This window comes from Bombina bombina, chromosome 2, assembly GCF_027579735.1.
Source record: "Bombina bombina isolate aBomBom1 chromosome 2, aBomBom1.pri, whole genome shotgun sequence".
Lineage (NCBI taxonomy): Eukaryota > Metazoa > Chordata > Amphibia > Anura > Bombinatoridae > Bombina > Bombina bombina.
This window is the reverse complement of record NC_069500.1, coordinates 267,821,563-267,849,062: the sequence shown is the minus strand read 5'-3', so window position 1 is coordinate 267,849,062 and position 27,500 is coordinate 267,821,563. Positions and strand designations below refer to the sequence as shown.

Below are 27,500 nucleotides of genomic sequence, written 5' to 3'. Positions count from 1 at the left end.
CATGGGTGAGCCAATCACATGAGACTTCTATGTGCAGCAACCAATCAGCAGCTACTGAGCATATCTAGATATGCTTTTCAGCAATGAATATCAAGAGAATAAAACAAATTAGATAATAGAAGTAAATTAGAAAGATGTTTAAAAATGCATTCTCTTTCTAAATCATGAAAGAAAAAATGTGGGTATCATTGCCCTTTAAGTCTTCACAGGATCAAGACACCACCAGCTCTCTAAACCTGAATACTAAAGCACGGGCCCTCACGTCAAATGTGCCTGTGCTGTAGAAATACATTTATAACTTTTACTAGAAGCTAACGGATGTAAATTGCAAAAATGCTTCTTTTTAAAATATAAATGCACCCAAGCAATTTCAATTTTGACCTATCCCTTTAAGACATAAAGGGAATTAATGTACGTATGAATTATAGCAGTAAGCAATGTGGGTCTCAAGCATACAAAGAAAATTGATATTCAAATCTATTTATATTGCAAAAACTTGAGATGCACTATTATGCATTTCAAATTTGACTTCCCCAGTTTGTTACACACAGATTTAATGAAGACAAATAATATTATGGCTAAATGTTCACTTAGCTTGTTTTTTTTATTATTATTATTTTTGTTTGTAAAAAATAAGTATACTTTTCACATCCACGGTTAAATATCTCACCTATGTAAAAACAAATGACAGACACATTGTTTTAGCACTGCATAAACTTTAGCAGTTATGTACAAATAATGTTTTAATGATGGATTCATTTAAAAGCTTTATCAGGACATTTACCTTAAGATGGAGAACACCCATTTTTTTCATTCTTAATATCTGTAAATAGCTGTATGAATGGTTATTTAAAAAGAAAAACATGATTCCTTTGTCTATTCTCACATTTCTGCTAGTCAGTCATGCAGCTTCATTTGGATTTCTGATCAGACATTTTGCAATATAGATGAATAAATAATTTTTGTAATTTGTAGGACTGCTGCATGAAGTGCATACTGTACAACCACTGCTCCAAAACCTTTGTAAAAGCCCAGTGTACCTTCTTCCAGTTTTATAGTATTTATGCAGTCTTTCATGCCCTCATATTGGGTGTTAATTGGGACAACTTCATGGCCAAGATCAGTATTGTCTATAATCGTACGTGTCCCTTGAATGTGAAGCCGATGCAAAACAGTCTCTAGAGGATATAGAATGACATCAGCACAAAGGCTAGCTGCAAAGTTTGCAATAAGTTCTGGGAAATACTCTTCTAAAATGCTTTGAGCTCCATTTAAATCGGAGTTTCGAGGAGGATTCTTCTTTTTAAGAATGAACAATACACACTTCTGCACAATGGTGCTGATGATGTAATGCAAAACACCATGCAGAACAGTAGGAAACATAATAACGAGAAGTGGCAGCAATCGTTTGCTGTGAGGAACACCGAGGCGCATAACTCGGCCAATGCCTTCTTTTATGCAATCCAAAACTCCTGGATTATCGCGAACAATTTCACTCTAAACAAAAATAAAGGAAAAGATGTAAAGTGATTGCAAAGATTTTTTTATTACTTTCCTTTTAACTATTCACTTCAAGTAATATACAAATGTGATTCTATTGATCAAACACAAAATAAACAATTTCTTTTTTTTCCCGTTGCAGAACAGATCACTCATGTACACACTAGAATTCACGTGCTATGCAGCATCATAACGGAGTAACAGAACCTATACATAGTTGTCTCTCCTCCAGTAAAAACAGAATTTATGCTTACCTGATAAATTACTTTCTCTTGCGGTGTATCCAGTCCACGGATTCAGCCTTACTTGTGGGATATTCTCATTCCCTACAGGAAGTGGCAAAGAGAGCACACAGCAAAGCTGTCCATATAGCTCCCCCTCTGGCTCCGCCCACCAGTCATTCGACCGACGGTTAGGAGAAAAAGGAGAAACCATAGGGTGCAGTGGTGACTGTAGTTTAAACAAGAAATTTTAACCTGACCTAATTGCCAGGGCGGGCCGTGGACTGGATACACCAAGAGAAACGCAAGAGAAAGTAATTTATCAGGTAAGCATAAATTCTGTTTTCTCTTGCAAGGTGTATCCAGTCCACGGATTCATCCTTACTTGTGGGATACCAATACCAAAGCTTTAGGACACGGATGAAGGGAGGGAACAAGACAGGTACCTTAAACAGAAGGCACCACTGCTTGCAAAACCTTTCTCCCAAAAATAGCCTCCGAAGAAGCAAAAGTATCGAATTTGTAAAATTTGGCAAAAGTATGCAGTGAAGACTGCCATACAAATCTGTTCAACAGAAGCCTCATTCTTGAAGGCCCAAGTGGAAGCCACAGCTCTGGTGGAATGAGCTGTAATTCGTTCAGGAGGCTGCTGCCCAGCAGTCTCATAAGCCAATCGGATGATGCTTTTCAACTAGAAGGAAAGAGAGGTAGCCGTCGCTTTTTGACCTCTCCTCTTACCAGAATAGACAACAAACAAAGATGATGTTTGTCTGAAATCCTTAGTTGCTTGTAAATAGAATTTCAAAGCACGAACCACACCAAGAATGTGTAAAAGCCGTTCCTTCTTAGAAGCTGGATTAGGACACAAGGAAGGAACAATGATTTCCTGGTTAATATTCTTATTAGAAACAACTTTAGGAAGAAAACCAGGTTTCGTACGCAAAACTACCTTATCTGCATGGAACACCAGATAGGGTGAATTACACTGCAAAGCAGACAATTCTGAAACTCTTCGAGCAGAAGAGATAGCAACCAAAAACAAAACTTTCCAAGATAATAGCTTAAAATCTATGGAATGTAAAGGTTCAAACGGAACCCCTTGAAGAACTGAAAGAACTAAATTTAGACTCCATGGAGGAGCCACAGGTCTATAGACAGGTTTGATTCTGACTAACGCCTGTACAAACGCTTGAACATCTGGTACTTCTGCCAGACGCTTGTGTAAAAGGATCGACAGAGCGGATATCTGCCCCTTTAAGGAACTAGCTGATAAACCTGTCTCCAATCCTTCTTGGAGAAAAGACAATATTCTTGGAATCATAATTTTACTCCACGAGTAACCCTTGGATTCACACCAACAAAGATATTTCCGCCATATCTTATGGTAAATTTTCCTGGTGACAGGTTTTCTAGCTTGGATCAGAGTATCTATGACTGAATCAGAGAACCCGCGCTTGGATAGAATTAAGCGTTCAATCTCCAAGCAGTCAGCTGCAGAGAAACTAGATTTGGATGCTTGAATGGACCCTGTATTAGAAGATCCTGCCTCATTGGCAGTGTCCATGGTGGAACAGATGACATGTCAACTAGGTCTGCATACCAAGTCCTGCGTGGCCCGCAGGCGCTATCATAATTACCGAGGCCTTCTCCTGTTTGATTCTGGCTACCAGCCGAGGGGGAAGGGGAAACGGTGGAAAGACATAGGCCAGATCGAAGGACCAAGGCGCTACTAGAGCATCTATCAATGCCGCCTTGGGATCCCTGGACCTGGATCCGTAAAGAGGAAGTTTGGTGTTCTGACGGGATGCCATCAGATCCAACTCTGGAATGCCCCAAAGCTGAGTCAGCTGAGCAAATACCTCCGGGTGTAGTTCCCACTCCCCCGGGTGAAAAGTCTGACGACTTAGGAAATCCGCTTCCCAGTTGTCTACTCCTGGGATGTGAATTGCAGATAGGTGGCAAGAGTGATCCTCCGCCCACCTGATTATCTTGGTTACTTCCTTCATTGCTAAGGAACTCTTTGTTCCTCCCTGATGATTGATGTATGCTACAGTCGTGATGTTGTCCGACTGAAATCTGATGAACTTGTCCGCCGCTAGCTGAGGCCATGCCTGGAGCGTATTGAGTATCGCTCTCAGTTCCAAAATGTTTATCGGGAGAAGAGACTCTTCCCGAGACCATAGGCCCTGAGCTTTCAGGGAGTCCCAGACCGCGCCCCAGCCTAACAAATTGGCGTCGGTCGTTACGATGATCCAACTCCGGTCTGCGGAAGCACATTCCCTGAGACAGGTGATCCTGAGACAACCACCAGAGAAGAGAATCTCTGGTTTTCTGATCCAGTTGGATTTGAGGAGACAAATCTGCATAATCCCCATTCCACTGTTTGAGCATGCACAATTGCAGTGGCCTGAGATGAATTCGAGCAAAAGGGACTACGTCCATTGCTGCTACCATTAATCCGATTACCTCCATGCACTGAGCTACAGATGGCCGAGGAATGGAATGAAGAGCTCGGCAAGTGCTTAGAAGCTTTAACCTTCTGACCTCCGTCAGAAATATTTTCCTTTCTACCGAGTCTATTAATGTTCCCAGGAAGGGAACCCTTGTGAGCGGGGACAGAGAACTTTTTTCGTTGTTCACCTTCCACCCGTGAGACCTTAGAAAGGCCAGAACAATATCCGTATGAGCCTTGGTTCTGAGAAAAGACGCCTGTATTAAGATGTCGTCCAGATAGGGTGCTACTGCAATGCCCCGCGGTCTTAGTACCGCTAGAAGGGACCCTAGCACCGTTGTGAAAATTCTGGGAGCAGTGGCCAACCCGAAGGGAAGGGCCACGAACTGGTAATGCTTGTCCAGAAAAGCAAACCTTAGGAACTGATGGTGATCTTTGTGGATAGGAATATGAAGGTACGCATCCTTTAGATCCACGGTAGTCATATATTGACCTTCCTGGATCATCGGTAAGATTGTCCGAATGGTCTCCATCTTGAAGGATGGGACTCTGAGGAATTTGTTTAAAATTTTTAGATCCAGGATTGGCCTGAAAGTTCCTTCCTTTTTGGGAACCACAAACAGGTTTGAGTAAAAACCCAGTCTTTGTTCTGTAAATGGGACTGGATATATCACTCCCATCTTGAGTAGATCTTCTACGCAGCGTAAGAACGCCTCTTTCTTTGTCTGGTCTGTAGACAGACGAGAAATGTGGAACCTTCCCCTTGGAGGAGAGTCCCTGAATTCTAGAAGATATCCCTGAGCAACTATCTCTAATGCCCAGGGATCGGGAACATCTCTTGCCCAGGCCTGAGCAAAGAGAGAGAGTCTGCCCCCTACCAGATCCGGTCCCGGATCGGGGGCTACCCCTTCATGCTGTCTTAGTAGCAGCTGCAGGCTTCTTGGCCTGTTTACCCTTGTTCCAGCCCTGCAAAGGCTTCCAGGTTGCCGTGGGATGTGGAGAGTTACCCTCTTGCTTTGCGGTCGCAGAGGTTGAAGCAGGACCGCTCCTGAAGTTGCGAAAGGAACGAAAATTAGTCTTGTTTTTAGTCTTAAAAGGCCTATCTTGTGGGAGGGCATGGCCCTTTCCCCCAGTGATATCCGAAATAATTTCTTTCAACTCGGGCCCGAAAAGGGTCTTTCCCTTGAAAGGAATATTCAGTAACCTTGTCTTAGACGACACATCGGCCGACCATGATTTAAGCCAAAGCGATCTGCGCGCCATGATGGCAAAACCAGAATTTTTCGCCACTAACTTAGCTAATTGCAAAGCGCCATCTGTGATAAAAGAATTAGCCAGCTTTAGAGCCTTAATTCTATCCATAATTTCGTCATATGAGGTCTCCATCTGGAGCGACTCAAACCAGAAAGCCGCTGCAGTAGTTACAGGAATAATGCAGGCAATAGGTTGGAGAAGGAAACCTTGTTGAACAAATATTTTCTTTAGTAAACCTTCTAATTTTTTATCCATAGGATCTTTGAACGCACAACTGTCTTCAATTGGTATGGTTGTGCGCTTGGCTAGTGTTGAAACTGCCCCCTCTACCTTAGGGACCGTCTGCCATGCGTCCCGCCTGGGATCAGTAATGGGGAACATTTTCTTAAAGATAGGGGGGGGGAACAAAGGGTACACCTGGTCTCTCCCACTCCCTATCCACAATATCCGCCACCCTCTTCGGGATCGGAAACGCATCAGTGAATACAGGGACTTCTAGATATTTGTCCATTTTACACAATTTCTCTGAGACCACCATGGGGTCGCAATCATCCAGCGTAGCTAATACCTCCTTAAGCAGCACGCGGAGGTGTTCCAGCTTAAATTTAAACGCTAAGGAATCTGATTCTGCCCGCTGAGAAACCTTTCCAGTGTCAGAAATTTCTCCCTCGGACAGCACATCCCTCACCGACACTTCAGAGTGTTGTGAGGGTACAACAGATAAATTCTCCAAAGCTTCTGATTGCTCCTACTCTGTTCTTAAAACCGAGCTATCACGCTTTTTAGGAAAAACTGGCAGTTTGGATAAAAATGCCGCAAGGGAATTATCCATAACTGCTGCTAATTGTTGTAATGTAATAGGGGCCAATGCGCTAGAGTTACTAGCGCATTGGCCCCTATTACTGTGGCCCTACCTTGCCCCTGGGGATTCATTTGATGAAAATAAGCCTCTATGAAGTCCTTGGACCCTCCACGTGAAGCTGCATGAAGCTGTCTGCAAAATGAACTGCGCAACTGACGCGCGAAATTTAGGCCCCCTCCCTCTCCACTCCGGAGTTGTGGGGCCTTCAGAACCCTAAATAGGTGTCTAAAATTCTGCCATGTTGAATAAAACCCCATAAAACACTTCAAAAGTAATAAAAAACTTGTATAATGATTATATTTTCACAATAAAATAATCGATTGCCCTTTAACAGTGTCCACCAGTCTTTGAGCCCTGTTAATTAAGCCTTCCTTCTATACCGAGTCTCAGAATATGGCTTATCTTCCACACATGGGGATTCTTGTCAGTCTTCTAGCATTACTAAGTCTTGACTAGAAAAAGATGACTGAACATACCTTGTAGCAGTTAAGCCTGCAAACTGTTCCCCCCAACTGAAGTTTTCTGGTACTCCTCAGTCCTGTGTGGGAACAGCAGTGGATTTTAGTTACAACATGCTAAAATCATTTTCCTCTCAGCAGAATTCTTCTTCATTTTCTGCTAGAGAGTAAATAGTACAAACCGGCACTATTTAAAAATAACAAACTTTTGATTGAAGATATAAAAACTAAAAATCTAACACCACATTCACTTTACCCTCCCGTGGAGATGCTACTTGTAAGAGCGGCAAAGAGAATGACTGGGGGGCGGAGCCAGAGGGGGAGCTATATGGACAGCTTTGCTGTGTGCTCTCTTTGCCACTTCCTGTAGGGAATGAGAATATCCCACAAGTAAGGATGAATCCGTGGACTGGATACACCTTGCAAGAGAAAAAAGGGTTTCAAAAAGCACATGGCTTTTAGAATGTTATCTGGTATCTTACTTTTGGATTATTCTTCACATTACCGGACTCCTAAAAAAAACTGCCCTTGTAATTCATGGAGTCAGGAATGTAAGGCGAAGAAGAAAAAAAAGAAAAAAAAAAAAGGTGGCATAAAGCCTTTGGTGTCTGAGCACAAACACTATGGAATATACAAAATAAATTGCTAATGTTACATGAATTTCAAGAGTAAGTCAATGGTGTACATAAAAAAAAAATTCAAATGAGGAACATGAACAATAAAAAACAGAATTTATGCTTACCTGATAAATTACTTTCTCCAACGGTGTGTCCGGTCCACGGCGTCATCCTTACTTGTGGGATATTCTCTTCCCCAACAGGAAATGGCAAAGAGCCCAGCAAAGCTGGTCATATGATCCCTCCTAGGCTCCGCCTACCCCAGTCATTCGACCGACGTACAGGAGGAAATATGCATAGGAGAAACCATATGATACCGTGGTGACTGTAGTTAGAGAAAATAATTCATCAGACCTGATTAAAAAAACCAGGGCGGGCCGTGGACCGGACACACCGTTGGAGAAAGTAATTTATCAGGTAAGCATAAATTCTGTTTTCTCCAACATTGGTGTGTCCGGCGTCATCCTTACTTGTGGGAACCAATACCAAAGCTTTAGGACACGGATGAAGGGAGGGAGCAAATCAGGTCACCTAAATGGAAGGCACCACGGCTTACAAAACCTCTCCCCCAAAAATAGCCTCTGAAGAAGCAAAAGTATCAAATTTGTAAAATTTGGCAAAAGTGTGCAGTGAAGACCAAGTCGCTGCCTTACAAATCTGGTCAACAGAAGCCTCGTTCTTGAAGGCCCATGTGGAAGCCACAGCCCTAGTGGAATGAGCTGTGATTCTTTCAGGAGGCTGCCGTCCGGCAATCTCATAAGCCAAATGGATAATGCTTTTAAGCCAAAAGGAAAGAGAGGTAGAAGTTGCTTTTTGACCTCTCCTTTTACCAGAATAGACAACAAACAAAGAAGAAGTTTGTCTGAAATCTTTAGTGGCCTCTAAATAGAATTTTAGAGCCACGGACTACGTCCAAATTGTGTAACAAACGTTCCTTCTTTGAAACTGGATTCGGGCACAAAGAAGGTACAACTATCTCCTGGTTAATATTCTTGTTGGAAACAACTTTCGGAAGAAAACCAGGCTTAGTACGTAAAACCACCTTATCTGCATGGAACACCAGATAGGGCGGAGAACACTGCAGCGCAGATAACTCAGAAACTCTTCTAGCAGAAGAAATTGCAACCAAAAACAAAACTTTCCAAGATAATAACTTAATATCTACGGAATGTAAGGGTTCAAACGGAACCCCTTGAAGAACTGAAAGAACTAGATTAAGACTCCAGGGAGGAGTCAAAGGTCTGTAAACAGGCTTGATTCTAACCAGAGCCTGAACAAACGCTTGAACATCTGGCACAGCTGCCAGCCTTTTGTGAAGTAAAACAGATAACGCAGAAATCTGTCCCTTCAGAGAACTTGCAGATAATCCCTTCTTCAAACCCTCTTGTAGAAAGGATAAAATCCTAGGAATTTTTATCTTGTTCCACGGGAATCCTTTAGATTCACACCAACAGATATATTTTTTCCATATCTTATGGTAAATTTTTCTAGTCACAGGCTTTCTAGCCTGAATCAGAGTATCAATTACAGAATCTGAAAACCCACGCTTTGATAAAATCAAGCGTTCAATCTCCAAGCAATCAGTTGGAGAGAAACCAGATTCGGATGTTCGAATGGACCTTGAACAAGAAGGTCCTGTCTCAAAGGTAGCTTCCATGGTGGAGCCGATGACATATTCACCAGGTCTGCATACCAAGTCCTGCGTGGCCACGCAGGAGCTATCAAGATCACCGAAGCCCTCTCCTGGTTGATCCTGGCTACCAGCCTGGGAATGAGAGGAAACGGTGGGAAAACATAAGCTAGGTTGAAGGTCCAAGGTGCTACTAGTGCATCCACTAGAGTCGCCTTGGGATCCCTGGATCTGGACCCGTAACAAGGAACCTTGAAGTTCTGACGAGACGCCATCAGATCCATGTCTGGAATGCCCCATAATTGAGTCAACTGGGCAAAGATTTCCGGGTGGAGTTCCCACTCCCCCGGATGGAATGTCTGACGACTCAGAAAATCCGCTTCCCAATTTTCCACTCCTGGGATGTGGATTGCAGACAAGTGGCAGGAGTGATCCTCCGCCCATTGAATTATCTTGGTCACTTCCTCCATCGCCAGGGAACTCCTTGTTCCCCCCTGATGGTTGATATATGCAACTGTCGTCATGTTGTCTGATTGAAACCTTATGAATTTGGCCTTTGCTAGATGAGGCCAAGCTTTGAGAGCATTGAATATCGCTCTCAGTTCCAGAATGTTTATCGGGAGAAGAGATTCTTCCCGAGACCATAGACCCTGAGCTTTCAGGGGTTCCCAGACCGCGCCCCAGCCCACCAGACTGGCGTCGGTCGTGACAATGACCCACTCTGGTCTGCGGAAGCTCATTCCCTGTGACAGGTTGTCCAGGATTAGCCACCAACGGAGTGAATCTCTGGTCCTTTGATCTACTTGAATCGTCGGAGACAAGTCTGTATAATCCCCATTCCACTGTCTGAGAATGCACAGTTGTAATGGTCTTAGATGAATTCGTGCAAAAGGAACTATGTCCATTGCTGCAACCATCAATCCTATTACTTCCATGCACTGCGCTATGGAAGGACGAAGAACAGAATGAAGAACTTGACAAGAGCTTAGAAGTTTTGATTTTCTGACCTCAGAAAAATTCTCATTTCTAAGGAGTCTATTATTGTTCCCAAGAAGGGAACTCTTGTTGACGGGGAAAGAGAACTTTTTTCTATGTTTACTTTCCATCCGTGAGATCTGAGAAAGGCTAGGACGATGTCCGTATGAGCCTTTGCTTTTGACAGAGACGACGCTTGAATCAGGATGTCGTCCAAGTACGGTACTACTGCAATGCCCCTTGGTCTTAGAACCGCTAGAAGGGACCCTAGTACCTTTGTGAAAATTCTCGGAGCAGTGGCTAATCCGAATGGAAGTGCCACAAACTGGTAATGCTTGTCCAGAAAAGCGAACCTTAGGAACTGATGATGTTCCTTGTGGATAGGAATATGGAGGTACGCATCCTTTAAATCCACCGTGGTCATAAATTGACCTTCCTGGATGGTAGGAAGGATCGTTCGAATGGTTTCCATTTTGAACGATGGAACCCTGAGAAATTTGTTTAGGATCTTGAGATCTAGAATTGGTCTGAATGTTCCCTCTTTTTTGGGAACTATGAACAGGTTGGAGTAAAACCCCATCCCTTGTTCTCTTATTGGAACTGGATGAATTACTCCCATCCTTAACAGGTCTTCTACACAATGTAAGAATGCCTGTCTTTTTATTTGGTTTGAAGATAATTGAGACCTGTGGAACCTTCCCCTTGGGGGTAGTTCCTTGAATTCCAGGAGATAACCTTGAGAAACTATTTCTAGTGCCCAAGGATCCTGAACATCTCTTGCCCAGGCCTGAGCAGAGAGAGAAAGTCTGCCCCCCACCAGATCCGGTCCCGGATCGGGGGCCATCCCTTCATGCTGTTTTGGTAGCAGTGGCAGGCTTCTTGGCCTGCTTACCCTTGTTCCAGCCTTGCATCGGTCTCCAGGCTGGTTAGGGTTGAGAAGTATTACCCTCTTGCTTAGAGGATGTAGAAGTAGAGGCTGGTCCGTTTCTGCGAAAGGGACGAAAATTAGGCTTATTTCTAGCCTTAAAAGACCTATCCTGAGGAAGGGCGTGGCCCTTTCCTCCGGTGATGTCTGAAATAATCTCTTTCAAATCAGGACCAAACAGTGTTTTGCCCTTGAAAGGGATGTTAAGCAATTTTGTCTTGGAAGACACATCCGCTGACCAAGACTTTAGCCAGAGCGCTCTGCGCGCCACGATAGCAAACCCTGAATTTTTCGCCGCTAATCTCGCTAATTGCAAAGCGGCATCTAGAATAAAAGAGTTAGCCAATTTAAGTGCATGAACTCTGTCCATAACCTCCTCATACGAAGATTCTTTATTGAGCGACTTTTCTAGTTCTTCGAACCAGAAACACGCTGCCGTAGTGACAGGAACAATGCATGAAATTGGTTGAAGAAGGTAACCTTGCTGAACAAACATTTTTTTAAGCAAACCCTCTAATTTTTTATCCATAGGATCTTTAAAAGCACAACTATCTTCTATGGGAATAGTAGTGCGTTTGTTTAGAGTAGAGACCGCCCCCTCGACCTTAGGGACTGTCTGCCATAAGTCCTTTCTGGGGTCGACTATAGGAAATAATTTCTTAAATATAGGGGGAGGCACAAAAGGTATGCCGGGCCTTTCCCATTCCTTGTTTACTATGTCCGCCACCCACTTGGGTATAGGAAAAACATCGGGGGGCACCGGAACCTCTAGGAACTTGTCCATCTTACATAATTTCTCTGGAATGACCAAATTGTCACAATCATCCAGAGTAGATAATACCTCCTTAAGCAGTGCGCGGAGATGTTCTAATTTAAATTTAAATGTTACAACATCAGGTTCAGCTTGTTGAGAAATTTTTCCTGAATCTGAAATTTCTCCCTCAGACAAAACCTCCCTCCTGGCCCCTTCAGATTGGTGTGAGGGTATGTCAGAAGCGTTATCATCAGCGTCCTCTTGCTCTTCAGTGTTTAAAACAGAGCAATCACGCTTTCTTTGATAAGTAGGCATTTTAGATAAAATATTTGCAATAGAATTATCCATAACAGCCGTTAATTGTTGCATAGTAATAAGTATTGGCGCACTAGATGTACTAGGGGCCTCTTGTGTGGGCAAAACTCGTGTAGACACAGAAGGGGGTGATGCAGTACCATGCTTACTCCCCTCATCTGAAGAATCATCTTGGGCACTATTATTATCTGTGGCATCATTGTCCCTACTTTGTTTGGACACCATGTCACAATTATCACATATATTTAAATGGGGAGACACATTGGCTTTCATACATATAGAACATCGTTTATCTGATGGTTCAGACATGTTAAACAGGATTAAACTTGTCAACAAAGCACAAAAAACGTTTTAAAATAAAACCGTTACTGTCACTTTAAATTTTAAACAGAACACACTTTATTACTGAATATGCGAAAAAGTATGAAGCAATTGTTCAAAATTCACCAAAATTTCACCACAGTGTCTTAAACCTTAAAAGTATTGCACACCAAATTTGAAAGCTTTAACCCTTAAAATAAAGGAACCGGAGCCGTTTTTACATTTAACCCCTATACAGTACCAGGAATCTGCTTTGCTGAGACCCAACCAAGCCCAGAGGGGAATACGATACCAAATGACGCCTTCTATAAGCTTTTTCAGTGGATCTTAGCTCCTCACACATGCATCTGCATGCCTTGCCTTCCAAAAACAACTGCGCATTAGTGGCGCGAAAATGAGGCTCTGCCTATGACTAGAGAAGGCCCCCATCTGAAAAAGGTGTCCATACAGTGCCTGCCGTTTTTTAACAACAATCCCCAAGATTATAATAACTATAAAGCGCTATAATCTGTCAAATATGCTTAGCAAGTAATCGTTTTAGCCCAGAAAAATGTCTACCAGTTTTTTAAGCCCTTATAAAGCCCTTATTCTTATACTTAATCTAAGAAAATGGCTTACCGGTCCCCATAGGGAAAATGACAGCCTTCCAGCATTACCAAGTCGTGTTAGAAATGTGGCCATCATACCTCAGGCAGAAAAGTCTGCCAACTGCTTCCCCCAACTGAAGTTACTTCATCTCAACAGTCCTGTGTGGAAACAGCAATCGATTTTAGTAACGTTTGCTAAAATCATCTTCCTCTCACAAACAGAAATCTTCTTCTCTTTTCTGTTTCAGAGTAAATAGTACATACCAGCACTATTTTAAAATAACAAACACTTGATTGAAGAATAAAAACTACATTTAAACACCAAAAAACTCTTAGCCATCTCCGTGGAGATGTTGCCTGTGCAACGGCAAAGAGAATGACTGGGGTAGGCGGAGCCTAGGAGGGATCATATGACCAGCTTTGCTGGGCTCTTTGCCATTTCCTGTTGGGGAAGAGAATATCCCACAAGTAAGGATGACGCCGTGGACCGGACACACCTATGTTGGAGAAATGTTTGTATATTCACATTACTTAGGAAAAAACAGCTGTTTAAATTGATAATAAAATTAACAATAAATGCACTCAGCATTATTGCTGGACAAGGACACACCCTCATAAACAAAAAAAAAGGCAAGATTGTAAAATAAAATAAAAAATTACCTGTACAGTTTCTATAAGACTTGCTGAATAAAAAGGAGTAGCTATTGCACAAACCAATCTGCAGGACAAAGAAAACCATACAGTTAATAGGCACTATACATGGGTCTAAACAAATCATTTTAAGTATTAATATCAGGCTATGATAAGATTAAATCTAAACTGAAAAAGTCATGTAAAAGATATCACTTACCCTTTAAGAAGAATGTGTCCTCCAATTTGCTTGGGACTCCACTTATGAGTAAGTTCTCTAAAAATAAAGTGCCAAAAACACAGATATATACAGATATATTTATTTTACCAATAACAATAATTTTAATATACAATGTATAAGAACCCATTTGATTTTGCTTTCAAAAGATGGGTCTCAATAAAAACTAAATAGCAAGTCATAGTAAATAATACTTTGTGGTTTTGAGTTCTCATAGAGACAATAAGCCTACTCCTATACACCAAAATTGAGTTCCCTCACTCAACTGACAATTTAAAAATCATAGCTAGTTATCGAGCTTTGGGTGACTGAGCTTTACTTTAGAACCTAATCCCCTCCTTGAAGCCAATTAGGACGTGAACCCTCCTATAAAAGTGTGGCATCATCTCTCAATGGAGGGAACAAAATAACGTGTGTCTATTATGAATATAAAAGTAATTGGAACACCCCATAATATAGCAATGGATAAAAAGACCGGAAACGGTAAAGAGCAATTTCTATCCATCAGGTGATTGCCTTTGTAAAAGCAATTCCTTATAGGCTTGACATTTTCTCGGGGTGTTGAAAGTACAGAATGTCTTGCTAATCCAAGCCCTAGAATGCATTTATAAGACCACTCATTTGAGAGCTACACATATTTTAAGAAATTCGGTTCCATGCCATCCTAGTATTTTTCAGCTTAGCAGTTTATATGGTCATGATTACAAATATTTGTACTATATCTTTGTATGGATCACGTGCCATGCCTATTAGATTCTGCCCATTATAGTAATTTTTCTTTTTCATCAAGAGAGAAGCCATATCTTTAATTTTGGGTAGCATAATTGTAGCTTACAGTTATTGTTAGTCTATTTTTCTTCTCTACATTTTTAGTTCATGTCATGTTTAAATATATTATTGGCATTGTAAAATCATATATTATTGGTTCCTCCCTAGTTTAAGGTATGGTAAAATATTCCATAATAATGGTAGTAGTAATGAGGGGGGGGGGGTCACCTTCCATTACAATATTCAGCCTCCTGGAAGACATTTTTCATTTAATCTAAAAATGCACTTTTTATTCTATCGTCATCTGTACAATATTCTTTGATAATCTTGCCCCATCAGGTTTTTTTTTTTAAATAGAATATAACTTATGATTAAATTAAAATTCCAATAAAAAGATCACTTCTTCACCAACATATAAATTATCTGTTCAAGTGGTAAAAGATCTTAAAAGTCAATATGAAATATATTTACCGTGGCAGAGGAGTGAATTCACTGATGATACCTTCTGCTCCAAGGGTTATACCCTGAACAATAAAAGTGCTTCCCATTCCTTTCCAAAGTGCCCTTGGTCCCTAAACATTGTCAAAGCAAAATGAACAATGTAACAAATGATCAAATTGTACTTTCATCTAGTAATAGAGCTGACTTGGAATTATATAGATACATACACATACAACCTGCTTACCAATACATAATTGATATTCCTAATGACCTTTACAGAATATTTGAACAATAAATATACTTAAAATTGGCTATAAGATTGTCTACAATTATCTGAAAGAGCAGTAATTGGGCATGTATAAATAATTTTGAATAAAACCCCCCAAAAGAAACAGTAATGATTCAAAATAAAAGGCTCTAATTAGAGCATTTTACGTCTCTTACAAACCTCATAAAAGGGTTATAGACATATAGGGCCAGATTACAAGTGAAGAGCAAAATATCGCTCCACTCAGTAATACCAGTGCTAGCAAATGGTGCAATGCGAATGCTGCACGGAAGCTTTGCTCTAACGAGAGCGCTCTTCCATCGGTTCCAATGGGAGCCTCTTTTTTCATATGGTGATACACAGCATGAGAACCTAGCGCAGCTAAGAGGGTAAGTCGTGCAGCGGTGGGTAGCAAATTGAAGTAGAATTGTATATGAAAATTAAGTGTTTATATGTGTATATACACATATATTAAACACAAATATATATATATATATATATATAAGCATATACATATATATTTACAGGGAACACACTGTTCCCATGGACCGCAATGTAAAGGCACTTTTCAGTGCCTTTTTTTTCATCTAACACCCCACAAATGCCAACTTTAACCCCTCATAACTGCTTCTTGCAGTTATTTAAAAAAAAAAAAAAAAAAAAAAATTTGTATTAATAAATAACTACGCTATAAAGTATTTTGGTGCAATTGGGGCACATTTTAAAAATTAACCAGATATCTAATCTCTGGTAAATCTTCGGAGCGTTGCTACCGCTTGTAATGGCTAGTGATTTATTCACACGCCCGTAAAACGAACAAATTTGTGAGTGATAAATTAGCGCTCCACTTGTAATCTAGACTATTATAGTCAAGCAAGAGAGCAAGCTTTAACACACTGCAGCTCCTGAGGAGGACAGATAATGAGCCAATTAGGAGTGATAATATGTATTTAGCCACCAATCAGCAGCAGTGTCTCGTCTAAGTTAGACATTAGCTATGCTTTTTTATCTGGCAGGTATTAAATGCATAGTTTGTAAGGAACACTAAGAGCAAGGTTTAGGACAGTAAGAATACCCCGATTGATTGAAGGCTCGCTCATTTACAAAACTGGAGTTTGTGGATTCATTCGACCGGGGTGATTGGCGAGAATTACTCTCACAGAATTGGTTGCGTTAGGGTAGGAGGGCGGTAATTGCACGAGTGTTCCATCGTGCAATGGTAAATACGGGGAACACATTCACCGCACAATTTGCGATAAGATGTGGACAGGTTCATTACATGTGAATAAACCTTGACCTAATTGTAAAAAAAAAAATGCTTAAATGAGAGCATTTAATTGTATCATAACAAATCCCTTTAAAGTTGTCAAAATAAGAAGGAAATCCATGTTGCATATCATTTGACTCATTATTCTCTGTTTTATAGGGACAACTCTTAAAGGGCCATTATGCTGAAAAATGAATCCCGATAAATTAAAAGACAATAAAACAACATTGTAGTATATACAGGTTATTTATTTTGTTTATTTTTGCTGTAAAATACATTTGAACACTGCTTATTCCGTGCTCTACAGAGAAATTAGCTCAAATTCTGTGTATGTTGCAAATTGCCTAGAGACAGTGATGTTTCGCTAACAGTGACAGCTTTATAAAACATTAATTTTGTATGTAGGTCTTTTGCAATTCTTAATTACCAATATGTACTAAAAACTATATACAAACACACATATACATATTATACATATATAGTACCAAGATGAGCACTCTCACTTCAAAATGCAGCAGCCAGGGTGCTAGTGGATAGTAGATAATGATAGCAAAAACTTGCACTCACTGGACTTTTCAAACACCAAAAATTTAATGTAACGTTTCGGAGACAAAGTATCCCCTTCCTCAGACAAAAGTGAAATGGCAATACATGCAGTATAAAAAGGCAAACAAAGTGATAACCCCTCCCCCCAATTAATTGGGGGGAGGGGTTATCACTTTGTTTGCCTTTTTATTCTGCATGTATTGCCATTTCACTTTTGTCTGAGGAAGGGGATACTTTGTCTCCGAAACGTTACATTAAATGTTTGGTGTTTGAAAAGTCCAGTGAGTGATATATATATATATAAATCAGGAGACAGCACTCACTGGTCTTGACAATACTGGATTTATTCAGTGACGTTTCGGGAAGGGGTGTATTCCCCGAAACGTCACTGAATAAATCCAGTTTTGGCAAGACCAGTGAGTGCTGTCTCCTGATTTCCATATTCTAGCACCCTGGCATTTGGAATTTAAGTGTTAGTGAGAGTGCACCTGCCACTACCTGCTGTGTATATATATATCCATCTCTATCTCAATATATCAATCATATATAAAAATGTATATTATATGTATTAATATATTTCAGTTATACATTTTGAAAATGTTAAAACCCATGTTTAACAAATAGAAAAAGATAACTAAATAATCTAAATTAAGTGAAAGTACTAAAGAAAAAAAAATTGTGCAAACATACCTGGGTTTTAGTGAAGTTATACATAATATTGACAATGCTAAAGGGAGATACGTGGTAATCTCTTGCATGATAGTTAACCTGAAAAAAATAAAATCCAAATAAACAAGACACAAAATATTCAATAAAATATTTAGTTGGTTAATAAGCACACATTTTTAATACTATAAAAAAAAAAAGACTATATATATATATATATATATATATATATATATATATATATATATATATATATATATATATATATATATATATATATATATATATATATATATATATAATACAAATTTGTGATTGATAGATGTCACAAATTTAAATACAGTATTTAAATGGACATCAAACCCAAAAATATTCTTTGATGATTTAGGTTGAACATACAATTTTAAACAACTTTCCAATTTACTACTATTTTCAAATTTGTTTCACTCTCTTGGTATCATTTGTTGAAGGAGCAGCATTTCACTATTAGTTTCTAACTGAACACATAAATATGTAGCCACCAATCAGTAGCTAGAACCTAGGTTCTTTGCTGCTTCTAAGCTTACCTAGATAAACTTTTCAGCAAAGGATAGCAAGAGAAGGAAGCAAATTAAATAATAGAGCATACAATTTTAAACACCTCTCCAATTTACATCTGTCTAAATCATGAATGTCTAATTATGACTTTACTGTCCCTTTAAACGTTATGTACTAGGGTCACAAAGTTATTTGAGCATTTTAAAGAAACAAAAAAGTATTTAACAGGCTACTGAACCTGCCAACCAGCTCACATTTATTCAATACTATTTTTTCCAATAATTTTAAATGTTTTTGGGAAATCACTTTTCACTTATTGAATTTGGCATCTAAAAATGACTTTATAAAAAGTGGAGGAATAGCGATTTCAACATCTGTCAAACAAATATACACACATACATATACTGTATAAAAAAAGTATCATTGCTCAATGCAATACTCTTGTTATTTTGACATCTAAATCTCTGGACTAACATGGTTACTCCAATCAATGTGACTAAATATTGTACATACATACGAATATATATAGTCTAGATTCATAAAACAAATATTCATTACAATTGTATAGTCTGTCAATAGTGGGTGGGCCGGCCAGAAATATACAGAGCAGCAGAGAACCCAGGTTCTAGCTGTTGATTGGTAGCTGCGTATATATATATATATATATATATATATATATATATATATATATATATATATATATATATATATATATATATATATATATATATATATATATATATATATATATATATATATATATATATATATATATATATATATAGTGATTGGCTCATCCATGAGTTTAGTTGGAAACCATTAGTGTATTGCTGCTACTTCAACAAATGATAACAAGAGAATGAAACAAATTAGATAATAGAAGTAAATTAGAAAGTTGTTTAAAATTGTATTCTCTATCTGAATCATGAAAGAAAAAAATGTGGGTTTCATGTCCCTTTAAGAGTATTTTTTTTTTCTTAAATGGGGTTGCTATTGGCAATTGCATCGGTGTGATCAGATTTAAAAATGACATGAAACTCAAAATGTTTCTTTCATGATTCAGATGGAGCATACAGTTGTAAACAACTTTCCAATTTACTTCTGTTCTTCTAGATTTTAGATGAAAAGCTTGCAAAATCAGAAAAACGCAGTTTTCTAAATCAATTATTAAAAAGTAAATACTTTATAAAATATTAAGTGTAAATGAAATCATTAAGCAAAGTGCAGAATACCCATATACAAAAGGCCTTTCCATTATTTTAAGAGTTATCATAATGGATTTGGATTATAAAAAGATTAATTTTCCTTAGAAATTGTACAAAATGATCATTCCAAACAACTGTAATGTAAACTTTACAGGTATGAAATGGTCATTCCATTTGTCAGTTTCGGTTTAGAGTAACAGTTTATCTAGATAACACCAATTTAAGACCCCCTTTTTTCAGAATGTTTTCAATTAAAAATGAATTTGTAGCAGGGCCCTTATAATAGCCAAATCCATTTGGGATTGCAATCACTAGAAAGACATGATTCCCATATTGGCCAAAACCAAAATCTCAATATCAGGAGCTGTTATTGAGGCCTTAGCATCATAACCAAGTACTGGTGGGGTCATTTTGTGAATATATACAGCCATATGAATGCCTTGCATAACGGCTGAATAGATGCTTTATTAGTAAACTTTGTCTAGGTGAAAAACAAAAACTTGGGTAGGTTTGATTTTAAGATAATCCTTAAAAACAAGGCCCTATTTAACATATCAAAGCTTTTTGGCAGATTGTTCTGACAGACTAAACTGTAAAGAACTTGAACGATGTGTGACAGACAGAAACACCTCCACTTGGATTTTGCTCCATCATGGGGGACAAAGAAATGTCTACTGAATATATTCATACTAGAGAAGCAGTAAGGATCTTAAAGGGACATTCCAGTCAAAATATAAATGCACATAGATTTATTGCATTTTGGAATAGAAACATATTTACAATATACAGTACATGTATTGGCAAAAATGCTTCTATTTAAGAGTTATCACTGTTTTAGTGTTAACATTTCTCTCTGCATGTGCATGTGAAGTATAGCTAGATATTTTCACTGCAACCACATTTAAATAATGCAGCTGCTCAGATCATCAGTGGGGCTTGTATCATGTCAGCAACCCAGAAGCAGAACTTTTTTTCACTTTCTGCGATGAGATTTTTTGTAGTAAATATTTTTCTGCAGGTCATTTTGAAATAAAATTCAGTTTTAAATTGTGTGTGTTATATATATATATATATATATATACACACCCCCCCCCTGCATATCAATATCACCCTGGCCTCTTCATGTATACCCCCCCACATATCAATATCGCCATGGTCTCTTCATGCATACCCCCCCCCCCACATATCAATATCACCCTGGTCTCTTCATGCATACCCCCCCACACATATCAATATCACCCTGGTCTACTCTCTTCATGCATACCCCCCACTCATATCAATATCACCATGGTCTCTTCATGCATACCCCCCCTGCATACCAATATCACCCTGGTCTACTCTCTTCATGCAAACCCCCCTGCATATCAATATCACCCTGGTCTACTCTCTTCATGCAAACCCCCCTGCATATCAATATCACCATGGTCTCTTCATGCATACCCCCCACCACATATCAATATCACCATGGTCTCTTCATGCATACCCCCCACCACATATCAATATCACCATGGTCTCTTCATGCATACCCCCCCCCACATATCAATATCACCATGGTCTCTTCATGCATACCCCCCCCACATATCAATATCACCATGGTCTCTTCATGCATACCCCCCCCCCCACATATCAATATCACCATGGTCTCTTCATGCATACCCCCCCTGCATATCAATATCACCATGGTCTCTTCATGCATACCCCCCCCTGCATATCAATATCACCATGGTCTCTTCACGCATACCCCCCCTGCATATCAATATCACCATGGTCTCTTCATGCATACCCCCCCCCCCCCCGCATATCAATATCACCATGGTCTCTTCATGCATACCCCCCCCCCCCGCATATCAATATCACCCTGGTTTCTTTATGCACCCCCCTGCATTATATTATATAAACATACTTTCACTTCACATATACCCCACCATACTGATTTTATTACGATTACTGTGTGTAGGGTACATAAAGTCAAGCCCATGCCCATTGCCATTTATTTAAAGCGTACTCTGTACTGAGTGGGCACTGGGGCAGACAGGCAGGCACACACGTAGTTAATAATAATAATAATAATATGTTAAGAGGCTCAGGCTGGGGATGAAAGGGAGGCACTTCTCGGTGTCACATCTCACATGTACTGCGTGCTTTCAAAACAGACTTTGGAACAGCAAAATTACATTCTTGAAAAGCCAGAAATGAAAACCAGAATTTGTTATTGTCGTTCCGAAGTCTGTTTTGAAAGCACGCAGTACATGTGAGAAGTGACACTGAGAAGTGCCTCCCTTTCATCCCCAGCCTGAGCCTCTTAACATATTAGTAATAACTACGTGCGTGCCTGCCTGCCCCAGTGCCCACTCAGTAAAAACACGATTCAACACACTAATCAATAATAATACCGAATTAGTGCACTCACTGCTCAAGTCAACACCAAGCACCTACACGATAAGCCGACACAGTAATAGGGAACAGAGTTTCAAACAGCTGCAGTAATAGAAAGCTAGTACACTTACATCGCAGTCGCAGACAGTCACAGAGTAAATAGTGTGAAAGGAAGCTGTTCTGGCGGGTAAAAGTAACAATAATATTGCATCTAAAAAGGTATCAATTTTCAGGAGCAGAGCAGCCAATAATTGCAAAGTACTGCACTAAAAATGTGCCGGTTGTCAATTTGAAAGCACTGCACTGGCCAGAAAAAAAAAAAAAAAAAAATCCTGTTGAAGAAAATTCTATGCTTAAAGGGACAGTAAACCTTAAAAATAATGTTATATAATTCTGCACATAGTGCAGAATTATATAACATTATTTAGGTGCTATAGCTATAAATTCCTTTTTTACCTTTTAATTTGTTAAACATATGGCGCTTTTACAGACCCGCTCTCTGCTGAACGGGTCTGTTATATTTAGTCAGCGCATCGGGCCAGCTGTATAGTCACAGCCCGGCCCGACCGCGCCATAGCACTAAGTGCAGCTCGCTCCTGTGACAGGAGCGAGCTGCACTTAGTCTTATACTAAGCCCCCTAACCTAACACCCCCCAAAATAACCCCAATTACCTAAATTAAAAAATACTAAATTACAATTAAAATAAAAAAGCTATGATTAAATTAATCTAACTTTACAAAAAATAAGTCGAGCATTACATAAAATAATAAACCAAATTATCAAAAATAAAACATAGGGATAGTGTGGGTACGAACCCCTCTCAGCCTTTCCAACTATCCCTTAGGGTGATTAAAGAGAGCGTCTAACTCAAGGAACGTGCAAATGAATAGGGATCCAATTCATTGTTATTCGAGCAAGACTTGGTTGTCCACTTCTAAGATGGGATGTTATCCTTGTACTTCTTGCACTAACTGTCATGCAATGATTCCCATCTCTAATTTCTGACATCCACATACCAATCTCAAGAATAAGATAAAATATTTTTTGACATGCACCACAAAATATGTGGGAAATCCTAGGAGAGGTGGTCATAGGGTGAAATTATTATTACAATGTGAATCTTGGATCTATCAACTGAATAGTACATTTCCAAATGGTTTGAATAACATGGTTTTCTGTAAAATATGTATTAATGTATTATACAGTGCTTAACTTTTACATTTATGTTATCTAGATCAAATATTTGAGGTGATGACAGATCTGTATACCATATATGGCTTAAGAACCTACACTATTACTCTTATTTAGAATTCAAGTTTTAGAGCCAAAAATGATGTCCTATAATTAGATTCAAGTAAAATTAATGGCGGGATTTACGCAATAAGTTATGATAATTTTATCTTGGGCTTACTTATACATTAGCAACTTATGATTGGGTCATGGTAGGGATCCCCTGTTAATGTTAGCATATGTCTACAATGAAGGATGAAGTTGAGGGAGATTTTTTTCTGTACTGATGACGATTTATATTCTATTGGCTTATTTTTAGTGGGTGTGTTTTGTTAGGGCTGGTTGAGGACTGGTATGACATATGTATGAATTGTTGCTATAATTACAATGTATATTATGTATGAGTGCATATTTGTATTTTTGATTGACATGCGGGACTGTGTCCTCCCCACTTTATTATTTGCCTGAGGAACTGATTGAGTCGTTACGGGTGGGGCAGGCCATACTAAGTTTTGATTTGTGTGGGCGTGATACAAGCAACACATTGATTGGCAAAAATGTTGACCCTGCACACAACGTCTCCCCATTCTTGATTGACACATCATCCAATCGGGACATACTACGCTGTTTTCATGCTCCATAGTTTGATACGTGGATAACTGTTATTCCTATCAGATCACTAATTTTCCCAATCACAATCATAGGTAAGCTTTATGTATATGATATCAAGACATATTTACCAGTGTCTAAGATTGGATTATAGTATTTAGTGGATGAAAAAAAAGACGGATACATATAGCATTTTGTAGTGGAGTTTATATCTGTTAGGGTTAATATTGACATATGCACATATTTATTCAATTTAATATGATGTGTTATATTTCTTAATAATGTTTGTTTACATACATAAACTCTATGTTGAATATTTAGATTTAGTTTATGCGGCTGTTAAAAAACCCATTATGGCACATTTTTTGATGTGGGGGTGGGGTTTTAGTCTTTAAATTGTTTACACTTTCACTACTTTATGTTGGTCTGAGGAAGGGGCATGTTTCCCCTGAAACATCAGCTATACTAAATTTTACTACTATTGAAAGTCCAGTAAGTGCAGGTGTGTGTGTGTGTGTGTGTGTATGTATATAGTTGTGGGATAAGCACTCTCACCTCCTCAATGGCTGGCCAGGGTGTCAGGAACAGTGGTTTTCAATAATGTAAAATAGATCCGCACTCACCAAAAGTGGGTTATCGTTGTGACGTTTCGGGGATCAAACTGTCCCCTTCATCATATATATATAAAAAAGAAGTCCTGACTGACTCATCAACGCCCAGCTCAAACCGTTTAACCTAGGAACGTGACATTTGGAAAGTACGTTGTTTTTTAACGTAGGCACCTACTAAGGATGGATTTTTGGAAAGCACTTCCCTAAGGGGGTGAAAAAGGGGGGTGAACTTTTTTATGAGGATACCTATATCTCAAAAACCGATGATGTTACAAACGTGAAAATTGGCATTTAGATTCTCCTTGAAAAAACAAGTTAGGTTTAGCAGATAATTTCCTTTCCTACTGTACAGGGAGAGTCCACAGCTGCATTCCTTACTTGTGGGAAATACTGAACCTGGCCACCAGGAGGCAAAGACACCCCAGCCAAAGGCTTAAATACCTCCCCCACTTCCCTCATCCCCCAGTCATTCTGATGAGGTAACAAGGAACAGTAGGAGAAATATCAGGGTGAAAAAGGTGCCAGAACAAGTTAAAATTTAGGGCCGCCCATCGGAGAACACGGACAGGAGCTGTGGACACTCCCTGTACAGAAGGAAAGGAAATTATCTGGTAAGCATAATTGATGTTTTCTTTCTTAATACAGGGAGAGTCCACAGCTGCATTCCTTACTTGTGGGAAATTATACCCAAGCTCCAGAGGACACTAAATTCTAATGGGAGGGCAAAAAGGAGAGGTGGCCTCCACAGCCTGCAAGACCCCTTTCTCCAGAAGGCTGCTTCAACAAAAGCAAAAACTTGTTAAAAATTTAGGAAAAGTAATGTAAGGAGGACCAGGTAGCCGCCCTACAAATCTGATCCATAGACGCCTCATTTTAGAAGATCCAAGAGGACGTCACTGCTCTCGTAGAATGAGCCGTAATCCTCTGAGGAGTCGTGTCCCGCTGTCTCATATGCCAAGCGGATGATACTCCTCAACTAAAAGATAAGGAAGTCGAAGATGCCTTCTGACCCTTATGCTTCCCAGATAGATAACAAAAAGAGAAAAAAAAAAATCTGTCTATTCCTATGTAGCCTAAAGATAGAACTTCAAGGAACGAATCCATATTATGTAATAAACTTTCCTTCGAGAAGAAGGAATAGGACATAAGGAACCACAATTTATTGATTAAAGTTGCAATTTGACACAACCGTGAAAGGAAATCCTAACTAGGTTTGTAGAACAGCCTTACTATTGTGGAACACCAGATAAGGAGGGTCACATAGCAAGGCCGCAATCTCAGAGACCTCTGCACGCAGAAGCAATATTTAGACGGAAAGGGATCTTCCAAGATAACAACTTAATGTAGCATAGGTTCAAAAGTAGCCCAATGCAAAACCTTAAAAACAAGATCTAAGCTCCAAGGAGGAGCATCAGATTGACACACCGACCTGATCGTAGTCAGAGACCTAACAAAATAACTGTACGTCTGGAAGCTCCGCGAGCCTCTTGTGCAGCAAAACAGACAGAGCCAAAACTGTCCCAACAAGAAACTAGCTAAGTGCCCCTTCTCCAGACCATCCTGGAGGAAGGAAATAATCCTGGCAGACTTGAATAGTGTGCCAGGACGAACCACGCTCTTCACAGAAGGAGGTCCTCCACACCTTATGATAGATGACGAGGATCTGGCTTACGCTCTTAAAGGAGAGGACCATAACCTCTTGGGAAACCCTCTCTTGGCTAAGACTAAGCGTCAATCTCGCATGTCCACCTCAGATAATTAAGAATTGATGAAGCAGATCCCTGCAACAAGGTAACCTTCATGGAGGGGAAGACGACATACTCACTAACCCGCAAACCACTATCTTCAGGGCCGCAACGGAGCAATCAGTATCACTGACGCCTGCTCCTGCTAGGTTCGAGCCACCACTCGAGGAAGGAGTAATATGTCAGAAAAGGAAAAATTGTAATGAACCTCCAAGGCACCGCTAATGCATTCATTAGCTCCGCCTGAGGATCCCTTAACCACGACCCATCTGTGGGTAACTTGGTATTGAGACAAATCGTCCTGAGACTTTCATCCGGCGTCCACTTCCAGTTCCAAATATCCGAAAAACCTCTCGGATGGGGACCTTATCCACACTCGGAGAGTGGATCGCCGACAGCGAGCAGTAGTGGGTCTCCGCCCACTACCAAACCCAAGACACTACCCTCATCGCTAGGGAGTCTCTCGTTCCCCTCAGATGGGGGTCTAAGCCACCGAAAGTATGACTGACTAGAATCTATAAACTGGGACTAACCCAGTAGTCTAAACCCTCAGAGCAAAAAAATTGCCTGAAGATCCATAAAGTTAATCGGGAGGGAAACCTCCTGAGTCCACAGGCCCCATGCCCTCTTGGCACACCCTCAACATCCTGACGGACTTGCGACCGAAGTCAAAACTGCCCTAGATGATTTAAGAAAGATGTCCCTCAGGACAAAGACACTAGAGAGCGATTCTCTCAACCAGTAGTCCAGGTAAATCAGATTCAAAACAACGCCACTCCACTGCCTCAGCATACTCCGAGCCTCGACTGAGATGAGACCTGGCAAAAGGAATGAAGTCCAAGATGTACCCCATGACAAATCATCACCACCCAACACAGAGCCAGCGATGGCCTGAAGGGGGTCTGGAGGGCAAGACCTGATGAGGCTAACTCATAACTTCACAAGTCCGATAGAAATGTCTTCATGTCAATGAAGACTAAAATATGATCCATGAATCCACCCTGGTGCCTACACCAAAGAACTCTGGTCTAGATATTCTTCCATCCCCGAGGATCGAGGAAGAAAGATGAAATCCCTAATGGTCTTCTATCAGACGAGACAATGGCGAATGAACCAGAATTGTCTAGACAAGGGAAGCTACTGCTAGATCTGGATTCTGGCAACTGCCAAAAGAATCCCTAGATTCCTAAAAGGCTCTAGAAGCAGTAGCAAGACCAAAACGGAAGGAGCAATGTACTGGAAGTGCTGGTCCAGAAACGTCAACCTTAGGAATGGAAATGTTACCTGAGGAGGAATGAAAAGGTATGATATCCTTCCTCAACAGTGGTCCTGCACTGCTCTTCCCGTACCAAGGGTAGAGTGGACCTATAGTCTCCCTCTGGAACAAGGAGACATGAAAAACTTGCTTAAGTTCTTTAGGACCCAAATAGGATGGGAGTTCCCTCCCTCTATGGGACCATGAAAAAAAAAAAACAAAAAAAAAACGTTTTG

The 27,500-nt window shown here is 39.9% G+C and overlaps 1 protein-coding gene across 1 annotated transcript in view; it reads right to left on the bottom strand.

Moving 5' to 3' along the window:
- Positions 1-579: 579 nt before the first annotated feature.
- The window catches only part of SLC25A46 (solute carrier family 25 member 46), a 121,313-nt gene continuing 94,392 nt past the window's right edge, over positions 580-27,500 (bottom strand). The window contains exons 4-8 of the mRNA XM_053701538.1: positions 17,720-17,797; positions 14,979-15,079; positions 13,722-13,778; positions 13,532-13,589; positions 580-1,497 (exon numbers count right to left, since the gene is read on the bottom strand). Coding sequence (XP_053557513.1) covers positions 928-1,497; positions 13,532-13,589; positions 13,722-13,778; positions 14,979-15,079; positions 17,720-17,797 — 864 coding nt within the window. The 3' untranslated portion in view covers positions 580-927. The remainder of the gene's footprint in view (positions 1,498-13,531; positions 13,590-13,721; positions 13,779-14,978; positions 15,080-17,719; positions 17,798-27,500) is intronic.